The sequence below is a fragment of the Camarhynchus parvulus genome, chromosome 1A (genome assembly GCF_901933205.1).
Source record: "Camarhynchus parvulus chromosome 1A, STF_HiC, whole genome shotgun sequence".
Classification (NCBI taxonomy): domain Eukaryota; kingdom Metazoa; phylum Chordata; class Aves; order Passeriformes; family Thraupidae; genus Camarhynchus; species Camarhynchus parvulus.
Genome location: NC_044586.1, coordinates 22258699 through 22275706, shown reverse-complemented (window position 1 = coordinate 22275706; position 17008 = coordinate 22258699). Strand labels below are relative to the sequence as shown.

The following is a 17008-nucleotide window of genomic DNA, read 5'->3' as shown; positions in this document are numbered from 1 at the left end:
AATGTCGCAGCCATTTCGCATCTTTGGGCTAATGATGATGGTCTACCCAGAATCTCAAGGCTTGCAAGGTGATGATGGCAATGATGGTGGTGATGATGACAATGATGGTGGTGAAGAATCAGAGAACTCCTGCCATTCTGATGTTCCTTCACCCTTGTGCAAGAGCAGTGACAGCACAGATGAAAATAAGACAGAGGGTCTGGGAGAACCCACATTTTTCCTAACTCCTGGGGACTCTTACATGGTGAAAGATAAACAGGTGGGGTTGGCCAAGCATGGGCTGGAGCTTGAGAAGGAAGATCAGGAGCTTCAGGAACCATTTTACAAAGACGTGGGAATGTCTGGCAGCTTGGATGGAGATGAGCAGCCCAGCCCGACCTACCACCTTCCTGGGCATCAGAGGTTGCCTGTCCTTCAAAAGGCTGGTACAGCACCAAGTGGCTTCCACGACTCTTTCCAGCACAGCTCAGGCCAGCACTTGGTGACAGAGGCCGCTGCCACACAGGCCCATGCCAGTGGCCATTTTGTGGGACACCCAGAGAGCACCACGGGAGTGGAGCCCCACATGCTGCACGGGGAGGACGGCGAGGACGGCGAGGACGGCGAGGACAGCGAGGACAGCGAGGACAGAGAGTCCCTGTCCCTGCAGCCAACCTATGACTCGCTGTGGCAGGAGAACAGCACGCTCAGGTCGGAGAACGAAATGTTCAGGAACGCGAACATCGTGCTCGCAGCAGAGAACTTCACACTCAGGCAGGCGTTCAGGGAGCTCAGGAAGGACAGGGCTGTGTTCATGGCTGAGAACGTCGTGCTCAGGGAGGAATACGACATGCTCAGGGAACAGTATGACAGGCTCGGAGGTGAGAATGATGCACTCAGGAAGGACAATGCCATGGTCAGGAGAATGTTCCAGACCTTCCAGAACAACTTGAAGAGACAGGTGTGCATGGTGGCGAGCCTGCAGGATCAGCTGAAGGCCAGCCAGGCTGAGCGGGAGAGGGAAGTCCAAGAGCTCCAGTCCTTAGTCCAGGAGACTGAGTGTCATCTTCAGATAATGACCCAGCGGGCTCTGAATGCCGAAACAAACGCGGAGAGGCTGAAGCAGAAGATCTTTACTCTCCAAGGACAGCTGGAGAGATGCAAGCTGGGGAGTGAAAACCTGAGAACAGACTGGCCCAGAAGCAGTGAAACAGAACTTAGACTTCACCAGGCAAAACCCCCACGAGCTCATAATGGGCAAAGATGCCTCCCTCAGGTAGTTCCTGCCTCAGAAATGCTGCCCATTGTTACTGAGGTCCTTGAATCCACCAGAAAAATTCTCAAATTTTAAGCAGAGAAAGATCTATGAGTGCAGTTCTGTGTGAGTTCCATGGATCCGTGCATGGTCCAAGGCCATCGTTCTCCCACTTGTAACCATTTACTGCAAATAAAAGCATTTACTTTTCCACTCTCAAATGTGTGTGCTCAGACTGGTAGCCTTCATCTTTTGTGGAAATACTTTCCTTGTGATTAGGTACCAATTGCAGATAGTGATGTGACTTTAGCTGCTGATACTCTGACTGGGCACTGTGGAGCCAGCAGCAAAGGCTGCCCAGGCTCTGAGCTGCATGGTCCAGCCATGGTGGACTCTGCAAGAGGCTCTGCCACAGCTCCGGCTGACATGAGCTTCCATGTGGGAGCCAGGAGGAAGCACAGCACCACAGGATGCAGTGCTCTTACACAGCGTGCTCATCCCACCCCATAGCTGTACCGGCCTGAACTGGAGATGAACAAAGCCCTTGTATTTCATCATCTTCCTTTGCCCCTTTTTGGGAAGGGGGGATAGGTGAGGAGCAGAGATCCAGGTGTTGCTGCACACAGTTTCGCAAAGCGCCTTAGGTCCTCCTCCCTTTCTTTTGGAGCTGGCTGCTGCCTGGGCCAGAAATCCAACATCTCTAGAAATGGTGCACCTGTTTCTGCAGCTGGAGAAAGAGAGTTGTTGGTTGTAGATACTTTCAGGAAATTGTGAATTACTCATATGTGTGAGCTGTGACAGGGCCTTCCCTGTGTTATCGGGGTCATTGCAGGCTAAGGATGAGCTTGGCATATCCAGGCTGGCTGAGAATGATGCCACTTGAAGAGGATGCCTCTCCTCTCCTGGCTGGGGCTGGCACAGAGGGTTGTACCTAAACTGCCCACCTTTGCCACCTCCCAAAGCCATGTGGGACCCTGCAGTATGAACTCAACATGCAATAGCTCTGGTCAGCTTTATCCCAGCAGGACCATCTGTGGGTATGAAATGACCTTCTCTTCATCCCATCAACATTTCTGATTAACTTAGGTTACAGCCCCAGGGTCTGCTATAGGTTTACCCATCTGCACAGCAAAAATTCCTGGCCAAACTAGCTTCATGAACACTTGGATGTTGTAGGGCAGTAAGGTGGCGGGAGCTGGCACAGTTCAGTGTCAAAGTGCTTTTTCCTGATGGGGATTTTTGGGCAGCTGTTCATTTTGTCTCTATATGCTGAGTTGTGGATTACAAGGTTGTTTTCTTCTCCTGGTCTCATAATACCCCGGGTCTGAACACCCTTGCTTGTGTTGCTGCAGAGCTTTAACTGCCTCAGTAACTGGGTATTCTTCATTCCATCAGAGGTGATGTCTGGACCTCCCTTCTTGCTGCTTTCCAGCTCTGGTCCTAACTGGGGAAAGCTGGTGGGCACCTCTGGCCACGTGCAGCCCCATTCTGGGGCACTGATGATGGGACAAGGATGGTTTTCACCAGCTTTTACATCCTAGGCAACATCATTTGCTGTTCCTCTCTCCTGTCCATGCACCACCACTTGCAAGCAGCTCTAAGCCTTACATTTGATCCCAAAATCCTTGTATTTTTTCCCCTATCTGTCAACCAGCGGCTGTTCATTGGTGAGGCTGGGAGGAAATAGATTAGCTGGCTCTGTCTGCATCCACACTCAGCACTGGCTGCTGTAATCCAAAGGCCACAGTGCAGGATTAGCATGGGTGTACAAAGCCCTTCCTAATCTGTGAGTCATTACCCCCTCAGTGCATTTCCCTTCCCAGCAGCTCTGGGCAGGTGGAATAGGTTGGCTCTTGAGTCTTTGGCTTCTCCATCCTTTCGTTCTGGAAGGACTGGGTTGGGACATCTGCTGGACATCCTCCCAGGACTCTGCTGCTGAGCTGCTCCTTGGACGCTGTATACAGGCCATGTCACAAGGTTGGTTTCCCCTAACTGGCTTCTCTTTGGCTACCCCTGAGCCCTTCCTTTCCATCAGTTCTTTTGGGCTCTACCCATTGCTTTCCTTATTTTAGTTGAAACAGTGTGTTCTGCACACCCTGGAAAAAATCCCCTCAGGGTTAGTCTGGGTTGATGGGGATCCTGAAGGCTGCTGTGCATTCCTGTGCTTTGTTAGTCCTTGAGTGAGAGGCATTTAGCCTGGCTGAGCTGTTGCCCTGGTGTAAGCTCTGATATTAATATAATGGCTCAGGGCAAGGGCCCTGTGAGCGGCTCAGCTGCTGTGCCCTTGGTCTGGACAGCGGTGACCCGCCGGCCCTGCTCCTCTGCTGCTGGGGAGCGCGGGGTCTGCGGGCCGTGCACCCGGTCTGCACCCACCGGCTCCTCACCTGCCCGAGCCAGGCTGCAGCAGGTGCCCCAAGGACACCTCCCAAAGCACCCTGGCTGTGCCCGCCACTCCGATGGCTGCTGCCAGGGGGGATCTGATCTGACCGGGTTTTGCTTTGTCCTTCCCTGCCAGGAGCGTGCCCAGGAACAATCACAATGGCAGCGCTGGTCCCAGCTTGCCAGAGGTGAAACCTGGAGCTGCCCAGTCCCACGTGAGTGCTGCTGCATGAGCTCCCACGGCCTGGCAGCTCCCACGGCCCCCTGACACCTGGTGACCGAGCGAGCCATGGGCAGCGTCCGAGTCAATCGGTGAGTAACCCTCCTCGCGAGACCTGCTGCTGCCCTGAGTGACCTGGTCCTCCTCATCTGACCCCTCAGACCCTGAATTCAGACTGCCTTTTGATATATTCTTCTCAAATTACCTGTCAGTGGCATTCCTGTTCCAAGGAATGACTCCTCTGTCCTCCTCCAACCCAAAATGTGCCATATGCAGTGGTAGTGCTTGGAGGAATACTATGGAGGAGAAGCAAAGCACTGCATGGTGCTGGACCAGAAATTACAGATTCCAGCAGCACTGCAGAAGCCACATGTTCCCAGGAATCACAACTGCAGCCACCAGTGCTGTCCTTGCTGTGTGATGGAGGCCCATTCTGGAGGAATGTCATGTCAACACCATAGGGTGAGAAGGAGAGACTCCCAGGGTCCTGTGAGGCTGCAGCTGGTCAGGCATGAGGGCAGAGCAGTCTTTGTGCTTCAGTGCACTCTCTTGGTTTCCTCTCTGGTCAGAGCACCATCTACCATCACATCTTTAAGGAGTATCTGCAAGTGTCACGGGATCACATGAGGGGCAGTGTCAGAGCTGACCATGAGGGAGGGGAGCCAGAGGGGGAAAGGTTTCCCAGAAAGTGTGTGTGTTGCTTCTGCCAAGGAAACTGCCAGTGCTTTGGCTGTTGATTTCCAAATTACACCTTTGGCTTTGGACAAGGGATGCTGGAAGACACACATGTTGCTGTGGCAACAAAATTGTCCTGAGGCAGGAAGTGTATAAACATTGTCACCACACACCATGAAATCAGTGAGCAGAGCAGAGGAGAAAATAGAAACTCCCAGCCTTGTATTATATGAGGGCCAAAATGGGGTCAGGCTGCGGGTGCTTGCTCCCAGGCTTCCTGGCTGTGCCAGCTGCTGTCAGGTTTCAAAGCCTTGTATCCCTCTTCACCATAAAGGCTGGAAGGTACCACAGAGCAACAAGCTGCTGCTGCCTTGCTGTCCTATCAGGACTTTGCTAGATGCAGCCTCCAGGTAGCAACACTCAGCGAACATTGCAGCTGATGTCGACCGGTTTGGTCAGGTTGGCACCATGGTGCAATAATCACTGACACGTGCTGTTGTGAGATCCATCAGGGTGGTACTGCACCCCTGTGAGCCACCCACGCCTCCTGCCCTTGCTGTCTCAGTGGTTGCTGTTACCCTTCACGTATTCCTGATGGAAGTGCCTGCTTCTTCTGTTCCCAGGTACAGCATCGTGTCCACCGAGGAGGATGGACACAAGGTCTCTACACTGGGCAGCATGAATGGGCACAGCCGGAATGGCAAGGGCCACGCTCCCCGGCGGAAGCACCGCAACCGCTTCGTGAAGAAGAACGGCCAGTGCAACGTTTACTTTGCCAACCTGAGCAACAAATCCCAGCGCTACATGGCCGACATCTTCACCACCTGTGTGGACACGCGCTGGCGGTACATGCTGATGATCTTCTCTGCTGCCTTCCTGGTCTCCTGGCTCTTCTTTGGCTTCCTCTTCTGGTGCATCGCCTTCTTCCACGGCGACCTCAATGCACCGGCGGTGGCAGGTAGTCCCTCTCTGCCCAAGCCCTGCATTATGCATGTGAACAGCTTCCTGGGGGCTTTTCTTTTCTCAGTGGAGACACAGACAACCATCGGGTACGGCTTCCGCTGCGTGACTGAGGAGTGCCCGCTGGCCATCATGGCAGTTGTGGTGCAGTCCATCGTGGGCTGTGTGATTGACTCCTTCATGATTGGCACCATCATGGCCAAGATGGCAAGGCCCAAGAAGCGGGCCCAGACCCTCCTCTTCAGCCATCATGCCGTCATCTCCGTGCGGGATGGCAAACTGTGTCTCATGTGGAGGGTGGGCAACTTGAGGAGGAGTCACATCGTGGAGGCCCATGTCCGAGCCCAGCTCATCAAGCCCTACATGACGGAGGAAGGGGAATACCTCCCCCTGGACCAGCGGGACCTAAATGTGGGCTACGACGTGGGTCTGGATCGTATATTTTTGGTCTCACCCATTATTATCGTTCATGAGATTGATGAGGAGAGCCCCCTCTATGGGATTGGCAAGGAAGAGCTGGAGACGGAGAATTTTGAAATTGTGGTTATTCTGGAGGGGATGGTGGAAGCCACAGCCATGACCACACAGGCACGAAGCTCTTACCTTGCTAGTGAAATCCTTTGGGGTCATCGCTTTGAACCGGTTGTGTTTGAGGAGAAGAACCACTACAAAGTGGATTACTCCCGCTTTCACAAGACATACGAGGTAGCTGGCACACCTTGCTGCTCAGCCCGGGAGCTGCAAGAAAGCAAGATGACCATCCTACCTTCTCCACCACCTCCCAGTGCCTTCTGCTACGAGAATGAGCTGGCACTTGTCAGTCAAGATGAAGACGAAGATGATGATGAAGTGGGTGTAGTTTTAGGGGGCAACACCAAGGAGGAGGGAGGTATCATCCAGATGATGGATTTTGGAAGCCACCTGGACCTGGAGCGGCTCCAGGCAACTCTGCCTCTAGATACAATCTCATACCGCAGGGAGTCAGCCATCTAACTCCTCCAGCCTCCCCGTTCCGCACCTGTTGCCCACAGTCTCCTCTGTTCCGTACCCATACACTGGATAAGTCCCTTCATCACCAAATAATGCCTCCCATGATTGCCTCTCAGCCCCCAGATACACCAAGGCCTGGAGCTGCTCGGATATACTCCCTTTCTCCTGAGGTCGTAATGCCTGGGAGAGGACTGAGGATACACTGCTCTTTCTGGGTGTGCAGCTTGGGCTAGAACCCCTCTCCTGCCCAGAGACAGGAGGGCAGCAGGCCTGGTTTCTTGTCTCTGGAGAGGTGACAGGAGTGCCTGCCTTCGGTGGACAGACTGGGACTCACAGCAAGTGTTTCTGCTGCTGAGGCAACAGCAGACTTTCTGTCACCTCTCACTGTGGGTAGGCCCCAAGCTGTCAAGGGTCACCACCGTCACTGGGAGAGGAGCAACGCCTGCGCACTGACCAGATGAGGATAGAAGGGAGAGTTTGGGACTCTTGGAGGGAGTGGGGAAGGATCTCAAGGGAAAAGTTTGCTTGCATGTTTATTGCTTGTTGCACATGATTCTGTATATAAAAGAGAAGGAGAACTGAAATCGATATTTTTCCACGGCAAATGCCAAGCTAGGAGACAAGGATGTTCTACACAGGCTGCTCTGCACTCTCCTTGGCTTTCAGTGTCTGTCACCTCCAGAAGCAGCTCGGCTCCATGGACTCAGATCCAGTTCTCCCAGTCCTCTTGAAAAACATGTCCTGCTCCTCTCCTGAGATACTGGCAGAGGAGGCAGGGCCCTGTGCTTACCACACGCAGACTGCTCCCTGGCACAGCACAGCTAGGATGACAGACAGGTGACCTGACTGGACAGCAGACCCTCCACTTGCTCCTTTTGCCTCCTCCACTCTTCTCCCTGATGCCATCAGCTGTAAAACAGAATTTGTAACAATTTATTTTTAATAAAGTCTAATATCCCAAGGGGAGGTTTGGAAGCAAAGGACAGACTCCACAGCTGCAGCCTGGTATAGAGACTGATGAGGGTTATTAGGGCTGGTGGTTGCTATTTGTATGGCATTGGACACTGGAAACTCCACCACGAGGGCTCTCTTGTTCTGGGCCTCTCTGGTAAAGACCTATAACAAGAGGCTCAGAGAATTTGCTCAGGGAGAAGGTCATACAAATGTGTGCATGGAGGGAATAATCTGCATTAAAATTACTAGTAGGATTGGCCAAGCAATTCTATTTGCTTTGGAGATATCGAGAATTTTTCCCAGGGAAGGGTTATAGATATACTTGGTGAAGAGGCAGAGATGTGCAAGACATTGCTCTAGATTCAAAAACCCCATGAAAAAACCCAAAGTGTCTCTTTGTGCTAGAGGCAAGGGAAGGGAGGATGAGGGAAAACATCAGCCAAAGCTAGACTTGTAACATCACTTGGTTGTCATTTCACAAAAGAGGTGAAAACATGATGAGCATTTTCCTTCAGGAGTAGCAGAATCACCTCTCCAAAACTGCAGACGATATGAGGACAGAAAAGCAAACAGGGAGCTCAGGAAGCTGCTCTGGGCACTCAGTAGCTGTGCTGTGGTGGGGAATAGCTGAAGAAATTATGTCCCACCTAATCCCTGATCTAAAAGCAGAAAAAAGCATCTCAGTATCAACTTGGAACAGGTTCAAGAAGCAAAAGGAAGAGGGGAAGAAGCAGAAGGGCAAGGAAAGAAATAGCAGGACTGAGAGGAAGAAGCAGACACAGAGGGCAGATGGTGAAGATGGAAGGGGAAAAGAGGAAGAGAAAGTGAGGTTATATGGAAGTGCATTTGAGAAAGAGCACAAATAGACTCACAAGATATGTCTAGGCCCAGGCATGGTCATTTCTCATCTTAGGATGTAGGTTTTGTGGGGGAACAGCTGTCCTGCCTGGGTGTGCTCCATTCACTGGAATAATTCCATTCCCAGAATAATTCCATTCCCCAACACCCTCTGGGCCCAGCCACGGAGCCAGTTTTCTACCCAATGAACTGTGCACTCATTCCATTTCTCCAGGCAGCCAATTTCTCCAGGACAAATGCTTTGGGAGACAGTGTTAAAGGCTTTATTGAAGTGCAAGTAGACATCATCCATAGCCTTGCCCTCATCCACTAAGCAGGTCACTTTGTCATAGAAGGAGATCAGGCTGGTCAAGCAGGACCTGGCTTTCCCAAACCCATGCTGGCTGGGCCTGATTCCTGGCTTGTGCCACATGTTCTGTATAATGGCAAGCATGAAATGTTTCATGACCCTTCCTGGCACTGAAGTCAGGTTGATGGGCCTGTAGTTCCCCAGGTCCTCTTTCCAGCCCTTTTTGTAGATGGGTGTCACGCTGGCTAACCTCCAGTCACCTGGGACCTCTCTGGCCAGCCAGGACTGCTGATAAATGATGGAAAGTGGCTTGGTGAGCTCTTCCTCCAGCTTTCTCAGTGTTCTTGGATGGATCCCAACCAGCCCTGCAGACTTGGGAGTATCTAAGAGGTGTAGGAGGTCACTGAGCATTCCTTTCTGCATTATGGGGCTTCGTTGTGTTCCCCGTCCCTGTCTTCCAGCTCAGGGCACAGAGTACCCTATGGACAACTGGTCTCACTGCGAGAGACTGAGGGAGAGAAGGCATTAAGCACCTCAGCCTCTACCTCGCTGTTGCAGTGATCCTCAGCTCCAGAGCCCATCTGCCAGAGCAGTTTGCCTCAAAGCCTTCACTGAAATGATGAATTCACTGGATTTTGAGTGGCCCCCGTCCCTCCTGGTTCTGCTGGTTCTGCTGGTTCTGCTGAGGCAGAGCTCCCTCATCTCAGAACTCCAATGCAATCCACTTGGGAACTGGGGTGCCTCTCTCAGCACTAAATTCAAGAGTTTGCTGGTATAGGAAATGAAGTCACCCCCTCCTTTCATTATTTACTTATTTTCCCCTGGGGGAATAAGCAGGGGCTGGTATTGACCTGGCTTTTAATACAGCTTTCAGAGTCGTGTGCCTGCCACTGGCCATGGAAACAAACTAATGGACCGAGAGAGAAGGACTTTGCGTGCGAGGACACGGGCATTCAGGACACATGAATGTGTCCACCATGGGGTGGTAGCCTCCAGGAGAGGGGGAACCCTCATACCTGGGCACCTTGCAGCATCCTTTGGAGGCGGGTGGCAGTGCTTGGTGGGGATGAAGTGTCCCCTTGGCTCTTGGGAGACCCATCAATCACCAAGCAGCGAGTGTGCAGAGGTGCCAGGCAGGGGTGGTGCCCCAGGGCCATGGGCATGCACAGCTGGAGTGGCTGGGGCAGCACACAGGTCAGCACTGCCACCCCTCCTTTCACCTGAGGGCCTCTTGTGGGAAAAATGGGACAAGATTGCAAACAATCTGAGGGAACAAGCGTCATTCAGCCATGCTGGCTCCAGCCCCCTCCGTATGTCTGAACCTGCTGGATGTTTTCATGTCATGTTTGGCATCACGGTGGAGAAGACAGTGAGGCATTGAAGAATACCCAGGAAACCCCTGTTGTTCATAATAAAATTGCAAGAAAGCTTTCAGTGCTGTCAGATCATTAGAGAGGGGAGAGAGAAGGGGGTTGAGGGAAGGGGCAGAGGGAAGGAGAGGAACAGCCAGTGCAGGAAGACAGAGGTGGTGAGCAAATTTCTGCCTATCAGACACTCCTCGTGCAGCTGTGCTGCTGGTGCCACACACAGCCCCTCCAACAACATGGTGCAGCCACTGCAGTGTCAGCTCCTGCAAGCTGCACATGTGCCCACAGGGTTTGCTGGCACACAGCAGCAGGACATCCTTCTGCACAGGTGTTCTGCACCTGCACACTGGAATCCCAGAGGACTCGTGCCCAAGTACACAGTGCAGGTGCCTACACGTGCATGCCACATGTGGGGGCATAGTCCATCCTACACCACAACCTCATCCCATAAACACACAAGCACATTCACAAAAATGCCACACAGCAGCAAGTGTCTGAACAAGCGCCTCTCTGGCCGTGTGCTGGGGACTCTTTCATGCAGCCTGTGAAAAGCCACCCAGAGAACCAATCCTGGAAAACTGTTTGCTACACAGAAGGCTTGATGATTTTAAGGATTCTGCAAATCAGCTGTCCAGGCCATTCATAACTGTAAACACACCAGGTATTTTACCTTTTGCACACAGTGTATGGAGCATTAGGTGGGTGATACCTCCTTGCACTGTGCTCTCCAGAGAAGATACCCTTAATGCAGGAGAGGGCATGATGTCCCTGGGGTCCTTCCTCCCCCAGGATCTGATGGAGGGACTGCTTCCCTAAGACCTGCCTCTAATCACGAGGGACTGGCAGCTTGCTTTTCAGGAGGAAGACACTGCTTCTTTGTTCATTCAACCACAATCTATATTTCTTTCCTGTCTTACTTCTTAACATCTTATTTGGCTCATTATTGAAAGCTACTCAAATAACAGAAAGATAATGGGGAGAGGAAGGACTTTTTCCCTATGAATAAGATCCAGGCACTGGTTCAGATCCTCTACCCCATGACGACTAACCATGCTCTTGTCACTCTTGCCAGCTCTCAAATGAATGTTGCTGTTTGAAATGACACTTGAGAAACTTGTTTCATGTTTTATTTTTGGTGACACTTTTGGACAACCCTTTTGAAAAGAAATCATCATTGGCACCTTTAAACTCACACAAAATTTGCTCAGCAAAACATTTTGATACACACTGCAACTAAAAATATTTTTAAGAAACACAACAATAATCTCAATTGAGGAGAAAATAGATTTGGATTTCCATTACTAGGAAATGGTGCTGGAAATGTCCGTGCTTCGGAACAAACATGTTAGGTTTCAAACAGCTTGTTTTTGTCCAAGTTTTGCCCAGGACTGGATAGGGCACATGGCACTGCCACAGCAGCTGTGCACAGGCTCATGACCTCCACAAGAATGCCTCCTCTGTGTTCTGTGAGCTTTAACAGCGCTTCTTTGCTTTTGCAGGAGGGCCTCTTGCAGCTTTTGGACCAGCAATACTAAGTGGCCACAGTTTTGAGTGTCACCAAAAAAAAAAAAAAAGGAAAAGAAAAGAAAAGAAAAAATCTCTTATCTTCCCAGGCCATTAAGGGCTTGACCCCGCGAAGTCAATGGGACTTTGGCATTGCCCATGGTAAGAGCAGAGCTGGGCCCTAATGGAGCATCACTATTGGAAAAGCCCGCAGGGCCCGGCCCTGCGCTAAATCTGCAAAGCTGGGATGGGCTGTAGCTGCATGCGCAGGAGGGAGAGGAGGGAATGCAGCGTGCTGGGATGCTGAAAACATCAGCGGGGTGGTGTCGGGCAGCGGGGCAGCCTCGCTGGGGCAGACAGAGGGGACAGCCGAGGGATGGAGGCCGGGCAGGCAGGAGAGGCAGTCTGCGCTCGCAGCTGCCCGCGTCACCGGACCCCGCGGCCGGCCGGGGGTGTCCCAGCGGCAGGGGCTGAGATGGCAGCCGGCTCTCGGAAGGGCTGCACGGGCTTCTCCTGCTGCCGTGCTCCCCAGGGACGGGGTGCCGCCCCGGCCGCTCCCGCGCAGGGAGGCTGAGCGACGCGGCGGGCGGGGCGAGCCCGGCTATTGCCGGCCTCAGAGCACCATCTAGAGATGAGAGCAGGGCTGGCAGCCCCGCGGGACCGGCCTCACCGAATCGCAGAACCTCTTAGGCCGGAGAAGCCCTCTGAGGTTACCCAGTGCAGCCCTTAACCCAGCACTGCCACGTCCACTACTAAACCGCGTCCCTAAGCGCCATATCTACACATCTTCTAAACACTTCTGGGGAGGGTGACCTCTCCACTCCCCTGAAGAGCCTGCTCCAGTGCTTGACAGCACTTTCAGTGAAAAAAAATTTCCAAATATCCAAACTAAACCTTCCCTGGTGCAACATGAGGCCATTTCCTCTTGTCCTATTGCTTGTTATTTGGGAGAAACGGCCAACTCCCCTTGCTACCACCTCCTTTCAGGTACCTGTGGAGAGCGAAAAGGTCACTCCAGAGCCTCCTTTTCTCCAGGCTAAACAACCCTGACTCCTTCAGGTGCTCCCCATTAGACTTGTGCTCGTCCCCACAGATCCCAGCATCCTTGCAGCTCCTGACTCCCCAGGCTCACCCAGGGCTGGTGGGACACTGTGGGGCTGGGCTGGGGCTGAGGCTGACTCTCCAGGCAGTGCCATGGGACACAGGTGAGGTTTGGGGGAGGAAATGTTTGATCTGGAGTCAAAGTAGGCTCTGAGAGGATCAGCATCCACCCCCAATGCTGCAACAAAGGTCAACCCTCCTGACAGCCAGGCCATGGCTTTCACAGACTGGGCACTGACTCTGAAAACAGTTCAGATATGTGCTACCACTTTGGTTTCTTGTTGGGGACAAATGTCCAAAGCCATGCCAGCTGTGGGAAGTTAGGCAGAGATGACCTTTGCTCAGTCAGGTCCTGCTGGTTGCTGCCCTGCTGTCTGCTTGTCCTTCAGCTGTTTCTCAGCTCTGCCTGCTTGCATGTGCTCAATGTATAAAATTTGCTCCCTTTTTGCCCTGTTATTCTGCCCCTTGATGGGACATGTCCAGCCTGCCTCTCCCACGCCACAGGCAGGAGGGCAGCATGCTCTGATGGTGGGACAGGGGCAGTGAAGCTGCATGGAAGAGATGTCCTTGTCAGCACGAGGGCTGTCAGGAAGAGGGCTTGCAATGCCCTGAGAGCTCTTCAGGCAACAACCATTTTGAATCCCCTTGGGACAACAGATAACCATAGCCTGGCTTGCAAACTGTAAGAAAACTCTGGCCCTGGGCTTCTTCCAGGTCCCAAGGAAAGCAACACCAGCAAAGGAGTCAGTGGGCTGCCAGTGTAATGCTTACCTTTGACCACATCCCCTCCAGAAAGGAGCATTTAATGTGGGTAATGCCTCTGCTTCCTGGGCAGCCTGGGCAGCCTGGGCATGTGGACCCCAAGTGACTCCCTGTCCATGTCAGGTCAGCCTGGAAAGAGATAAAGAGGAGCAATGTGACTCCACTGCCTTGATGTCTGTGAAGAAACTCAGGATGGACACAAACACTATCCTGAAATAGTCTCCGTAACACAAAATATTTGAGCTTTACAAGTTTTTTTGGTCCTGAAATTAGCCAGATTATTTTGGTTCTGGCCCCAGATTTGAAATAGCAAGTCTTGAAGCCTGGGTCTGGGCAATATTTGGGTCCCTGGCTGTAGTGCATTGACAGAGTTGTGTGAATGTCCCAGTGGTACAGTCACTGAGAGAGTCAGCTGAGGGCCTGTGGAGCACACAGCCTTGTCACAGAACAAGAGAATAAGGAGCTTGAATATGCTCCTGACAGGTGATTAGGTGCTCACCCAGTAACAGCCTCTGTGTGTCTACCAGGGGCCTGGCACAGGCTGCACACCACTTTGGGGTGCTGAAGAGAGGAGGAAGCTGATGCAGGAGCTCCAGAGAAGACTTTGAATGTGTTTATAGCATGACCTGCAGTCACCACACGGTTCTCTCAGGGATAAGACAATGAATCAGTAGGAGAGTGGGTGCGAGCACATGACAGGCAATGCAGACCTATAGCAGAACACTTGGTACCACACAGAATGATCTGACTAAATGTAAGCAGAGTGGAGCCATCATTTAGCTCCAGGCTGCTGGGTTACACCATGTGCCTTTTGTTTTCTGGGATACAGTGTCGTGCTCACTAGCAATGAGGCTGCCTTGAATAAAGAAACTTATGTGACCTCCCCAGTGTTGTGTGAGGATGTAGGAAAAGCAGGGAAGAGCTGCAGTGTCAACCAGCTCTGGAGCAGAGAGCTGCAGGCATGGGGTGACTGGCTGCAGGGTGGCAGGGATAAATAACAGGGTGACCTGGAGTGTCCAAGGAGCCAGCAGGGAGTGCCAGTGGGTGCCAATGGGACAGAGCAGTGTGAGGTCAGTGGAGGAAGCAAGTCAGGGTGAGAGCAGCTGGCTGGGGCTGCTGCAGAGGAGGTACAAGGTGTGTTGGTAGAGCTGCACTGGCCAGATGGAGCTCCATGTTCCCTGCTGCTCTGTTTGAGACAGCTCTCTTGCTGAAGTCAGATGGTCTCATGAGCTCAAAATGCATTGTCAACTGTTAGAATGTAAGAGCCATTTGCGAAAAGCGTGGGATTTTCTGACTCCTTGTAAATATTTGATGACTCGTCCCATGGAGGAGCCTCCAGAGTCCTCATGTCCTTCATGGCTCCATTTTGCTTGTTGCTGCAGTCACAAGAAAGGGATGGCTTCTGTTCTCAGAGAGAAAGCAAGCACAGGGGGACAAAGGCAGCTGACAGCAAGGCAAAGGGGCTTTCCCAGGATCATGAAGCAATCAGTGGCCAAAGGACAGACTTAACCTTTCACTGTGGGTTTAACTTGTCACCTCCCTGTACAGATAAAGAAGGACATTTCAAGTGATAAATGAACTAGGAGCAGTTCCTAGACTGTCTCTGCCTCTCCTGTGTCCGCAGCTGCAGCAAAGTTGTCGCCAGGACATCGCACTTCCCTAGTGCACACACAACACCCATCACCTTTGTACCAGTGCTACAATTCCAAGCAGTAGCTCTGACAGACCAGGTGCTGTGCACACTCCCATCTCAGACACCCCTGGCCTCTAGACATCCAGATGTAGGAACTGGGAGCCTTCGGGTCTCAGAGTTTCCCCAAAAATGGCCTACAGATGGGGCCTTACAGGTACTAATCATCACCTTCTGGAAGTGAATAGGAGACCACGGGAGGCTCAGATGAGCAAGTCTTGCAGTCCCTGATGAGCAACAGCACAATGTGAGGCAGAAATAAAACCACACAACCTCAGTCCTCACAGGGAATGAGTCCCAGCTCCCTCTTGTCCTTCGCTGTGTTGGACGGGTGGTGAGATGGCCTTTTGTTAAAATCGGTGTCCTGTGCCTGGTGTTCAGCTGGTGAGGACAGACTGTCCCTTCCAGAGAAACCCCTTGCATAAGAATTAAAGAGGAGCTGGGCTGAGATGCTGAACTAATCCACCAGGGCATGTCGGGAAGACGCATTTTAAGCCATTCTCCCTGCCCTCCCGCCTTCCAGCACGTTGTTTATCGCTCCTGTCCCTCCCCTCCCACAGCAGTACGTGAATTATTCTGACTGGGCCAGCTGCTTTCAGAACCGCCTGCCTTCTGTCCCGTCCCCTCAGCCCCAGAGCCCGCCTGGGAGCTGCTCATGCATGGGAGGCTTTTGAAGCACGGCCGGTTTGTGCTGCTGTGAACAGCGAGCCCATGCAGACACCGCTCACTCCCTGCTGCCTGCAGCGCCGGCTGCTGCCTGTGCTGCACACACAGCTCACCACCACGGCTACGTGCTCACTGCCCTGGCACACACACACACACACACAGTGCCACCTCAGGGACACCACAGGCTCCTTGCCAGCTCACTTTGCTCCTGTGATGCTCAGCGAGCTCCCTGGGGTGCACAAAGCTGGCACAGTTGTCACAGGCATTGGGAGCTACTGCTCCCTGGCCGTGATGTGCTCCTCACCTGCTGTCCATCCCATCTGTGAGATACCTTGTCTCCCTTGAGCCTCACCCTTCCCACGGGATTCAGGCTTGCAGCAGCCATGGACACACGTGTGTACAGCACAGACACACCTGGTACTCGCCAGTCACATGCTACACACAAATGGGGCCCTGGGCATCAGAGCATTGAAGGAGAATTTGGTTTGAAAGAGACCCCAGGACAGCTCTAGTCTGACTTCCTGCTCAAAGCAGGGTCAGAAAAGAGGTCAAATAAGGTTGCTTGGAGTTTTATTTGATCTTATAAACTACTAGGATGGAGACAGAACAGCTTCTCTGGGCAACTTTTTCCCACACTTGACTTCCTTTGAGGACAGAAAGGTCTTCTTTGTATTCAAGCTGGACCTCTCTTCTTTAAACTTACGTTCATTGTCTGTCATCCTCCCACCAAGCACCACTGTGAAGAGCTTGGCTCTGTATTTTACCAAGACTCACAAGTCCTTTCCCACACAGCTGTTGTGCATCTATCAGGTCCCCAGCCCACATCGTTGCCAGAGCCTCTTCCTTGCCAGGTTCAAGGCTGTGCATTTACCCTTGCTGAACTCCCAGGGTTCCTGCAGGCCCATCCCTCCAGCCTGCCCACGTCCCTCTGACGTCCCCTCAGGCATGTTAACTTGCTTCCCCTCCAACTAAGTGTCACCTGAAGTGCACCCCATCACCTTCTCCAGGTCATCAATAACCATGTTAGACAGGAGAGGTCCCAGGACATGCCCCTGGGGCATCCCACTTGGTACCAGCCTCTAGCTAGGGTACAACCCATTAACACTTAACTGCTCCCTGTGCCTGACTAGACAAATATTTTTTGTGTCCATCTGCTTGTCCACCTACTGAGACATCACCACCTTTACTCGGATATCAGAACATTGGGAGACAGTGTTGAAAGCCTGGCTGAATTGGAAACAAATTATTTCCACTACTCTCTCCTCACCCATAAGACCAGTCTTTATATCAAAGAAGGTGATTAGGTTGTTCAGGCAGACATGGTGCCTCCCCTGTGGCCCTTCATTTTGCCCAGACTGCT

The 17008-nt window shown here is 52.4% G+C and overlaps 2 protein-coding genes across 2 annotated transcripts; both read left to right on the top strand.

The window, feature by feature from the left end:
- Position 1: 1 nt before the first annotated feature.
- LOC115910031 lies at positions 2–1259 on the top strand. Its single transcript, XM_030959817.1, is given in 2 exon segments — positions 2–1164; positions 1166–1259. Coding segments are annotated over 2 exon segments (1257 nt in total).
- Positions 1260–3812: 2553 nt separating this feature from the next.
- Positions 3813–6461, top strand: KCNJ4 (potassium inwardly rectifying channel subfamily J member 4). Its single transcript, XM_030960107.1, has 2 exons — positions 3813–3925; positions 5132–6461. The coding sequence occupies exons 1-2, from the start codon at positions 3903–3905 to the stop codon at positions 6459–6461; spliced, it is 1353 nt and encodes a 450-aa protein (XP_030815967.1). The 5' UTR covers positions 3813–3902.
- The last annotated feature ends 10547 nt before the right edge of the window (positions 6462–17008 follow it).

Excerpts from the sequence above, each read along its gene's own strand:
- KCNJ4 (XM_030960107.1), top strand. The coding sequence starts at position 3,903 with ATGGGCAGCGTCCGAGTCAATCG. Across the intron at positions 3,926-5,131 it reads GGCAGCGTCCGAGTCAATCG|GTACAGCATCGTGTCCACCG; the intron begins GTGAGTAACCCT and ends TTCTGTTCCCAG.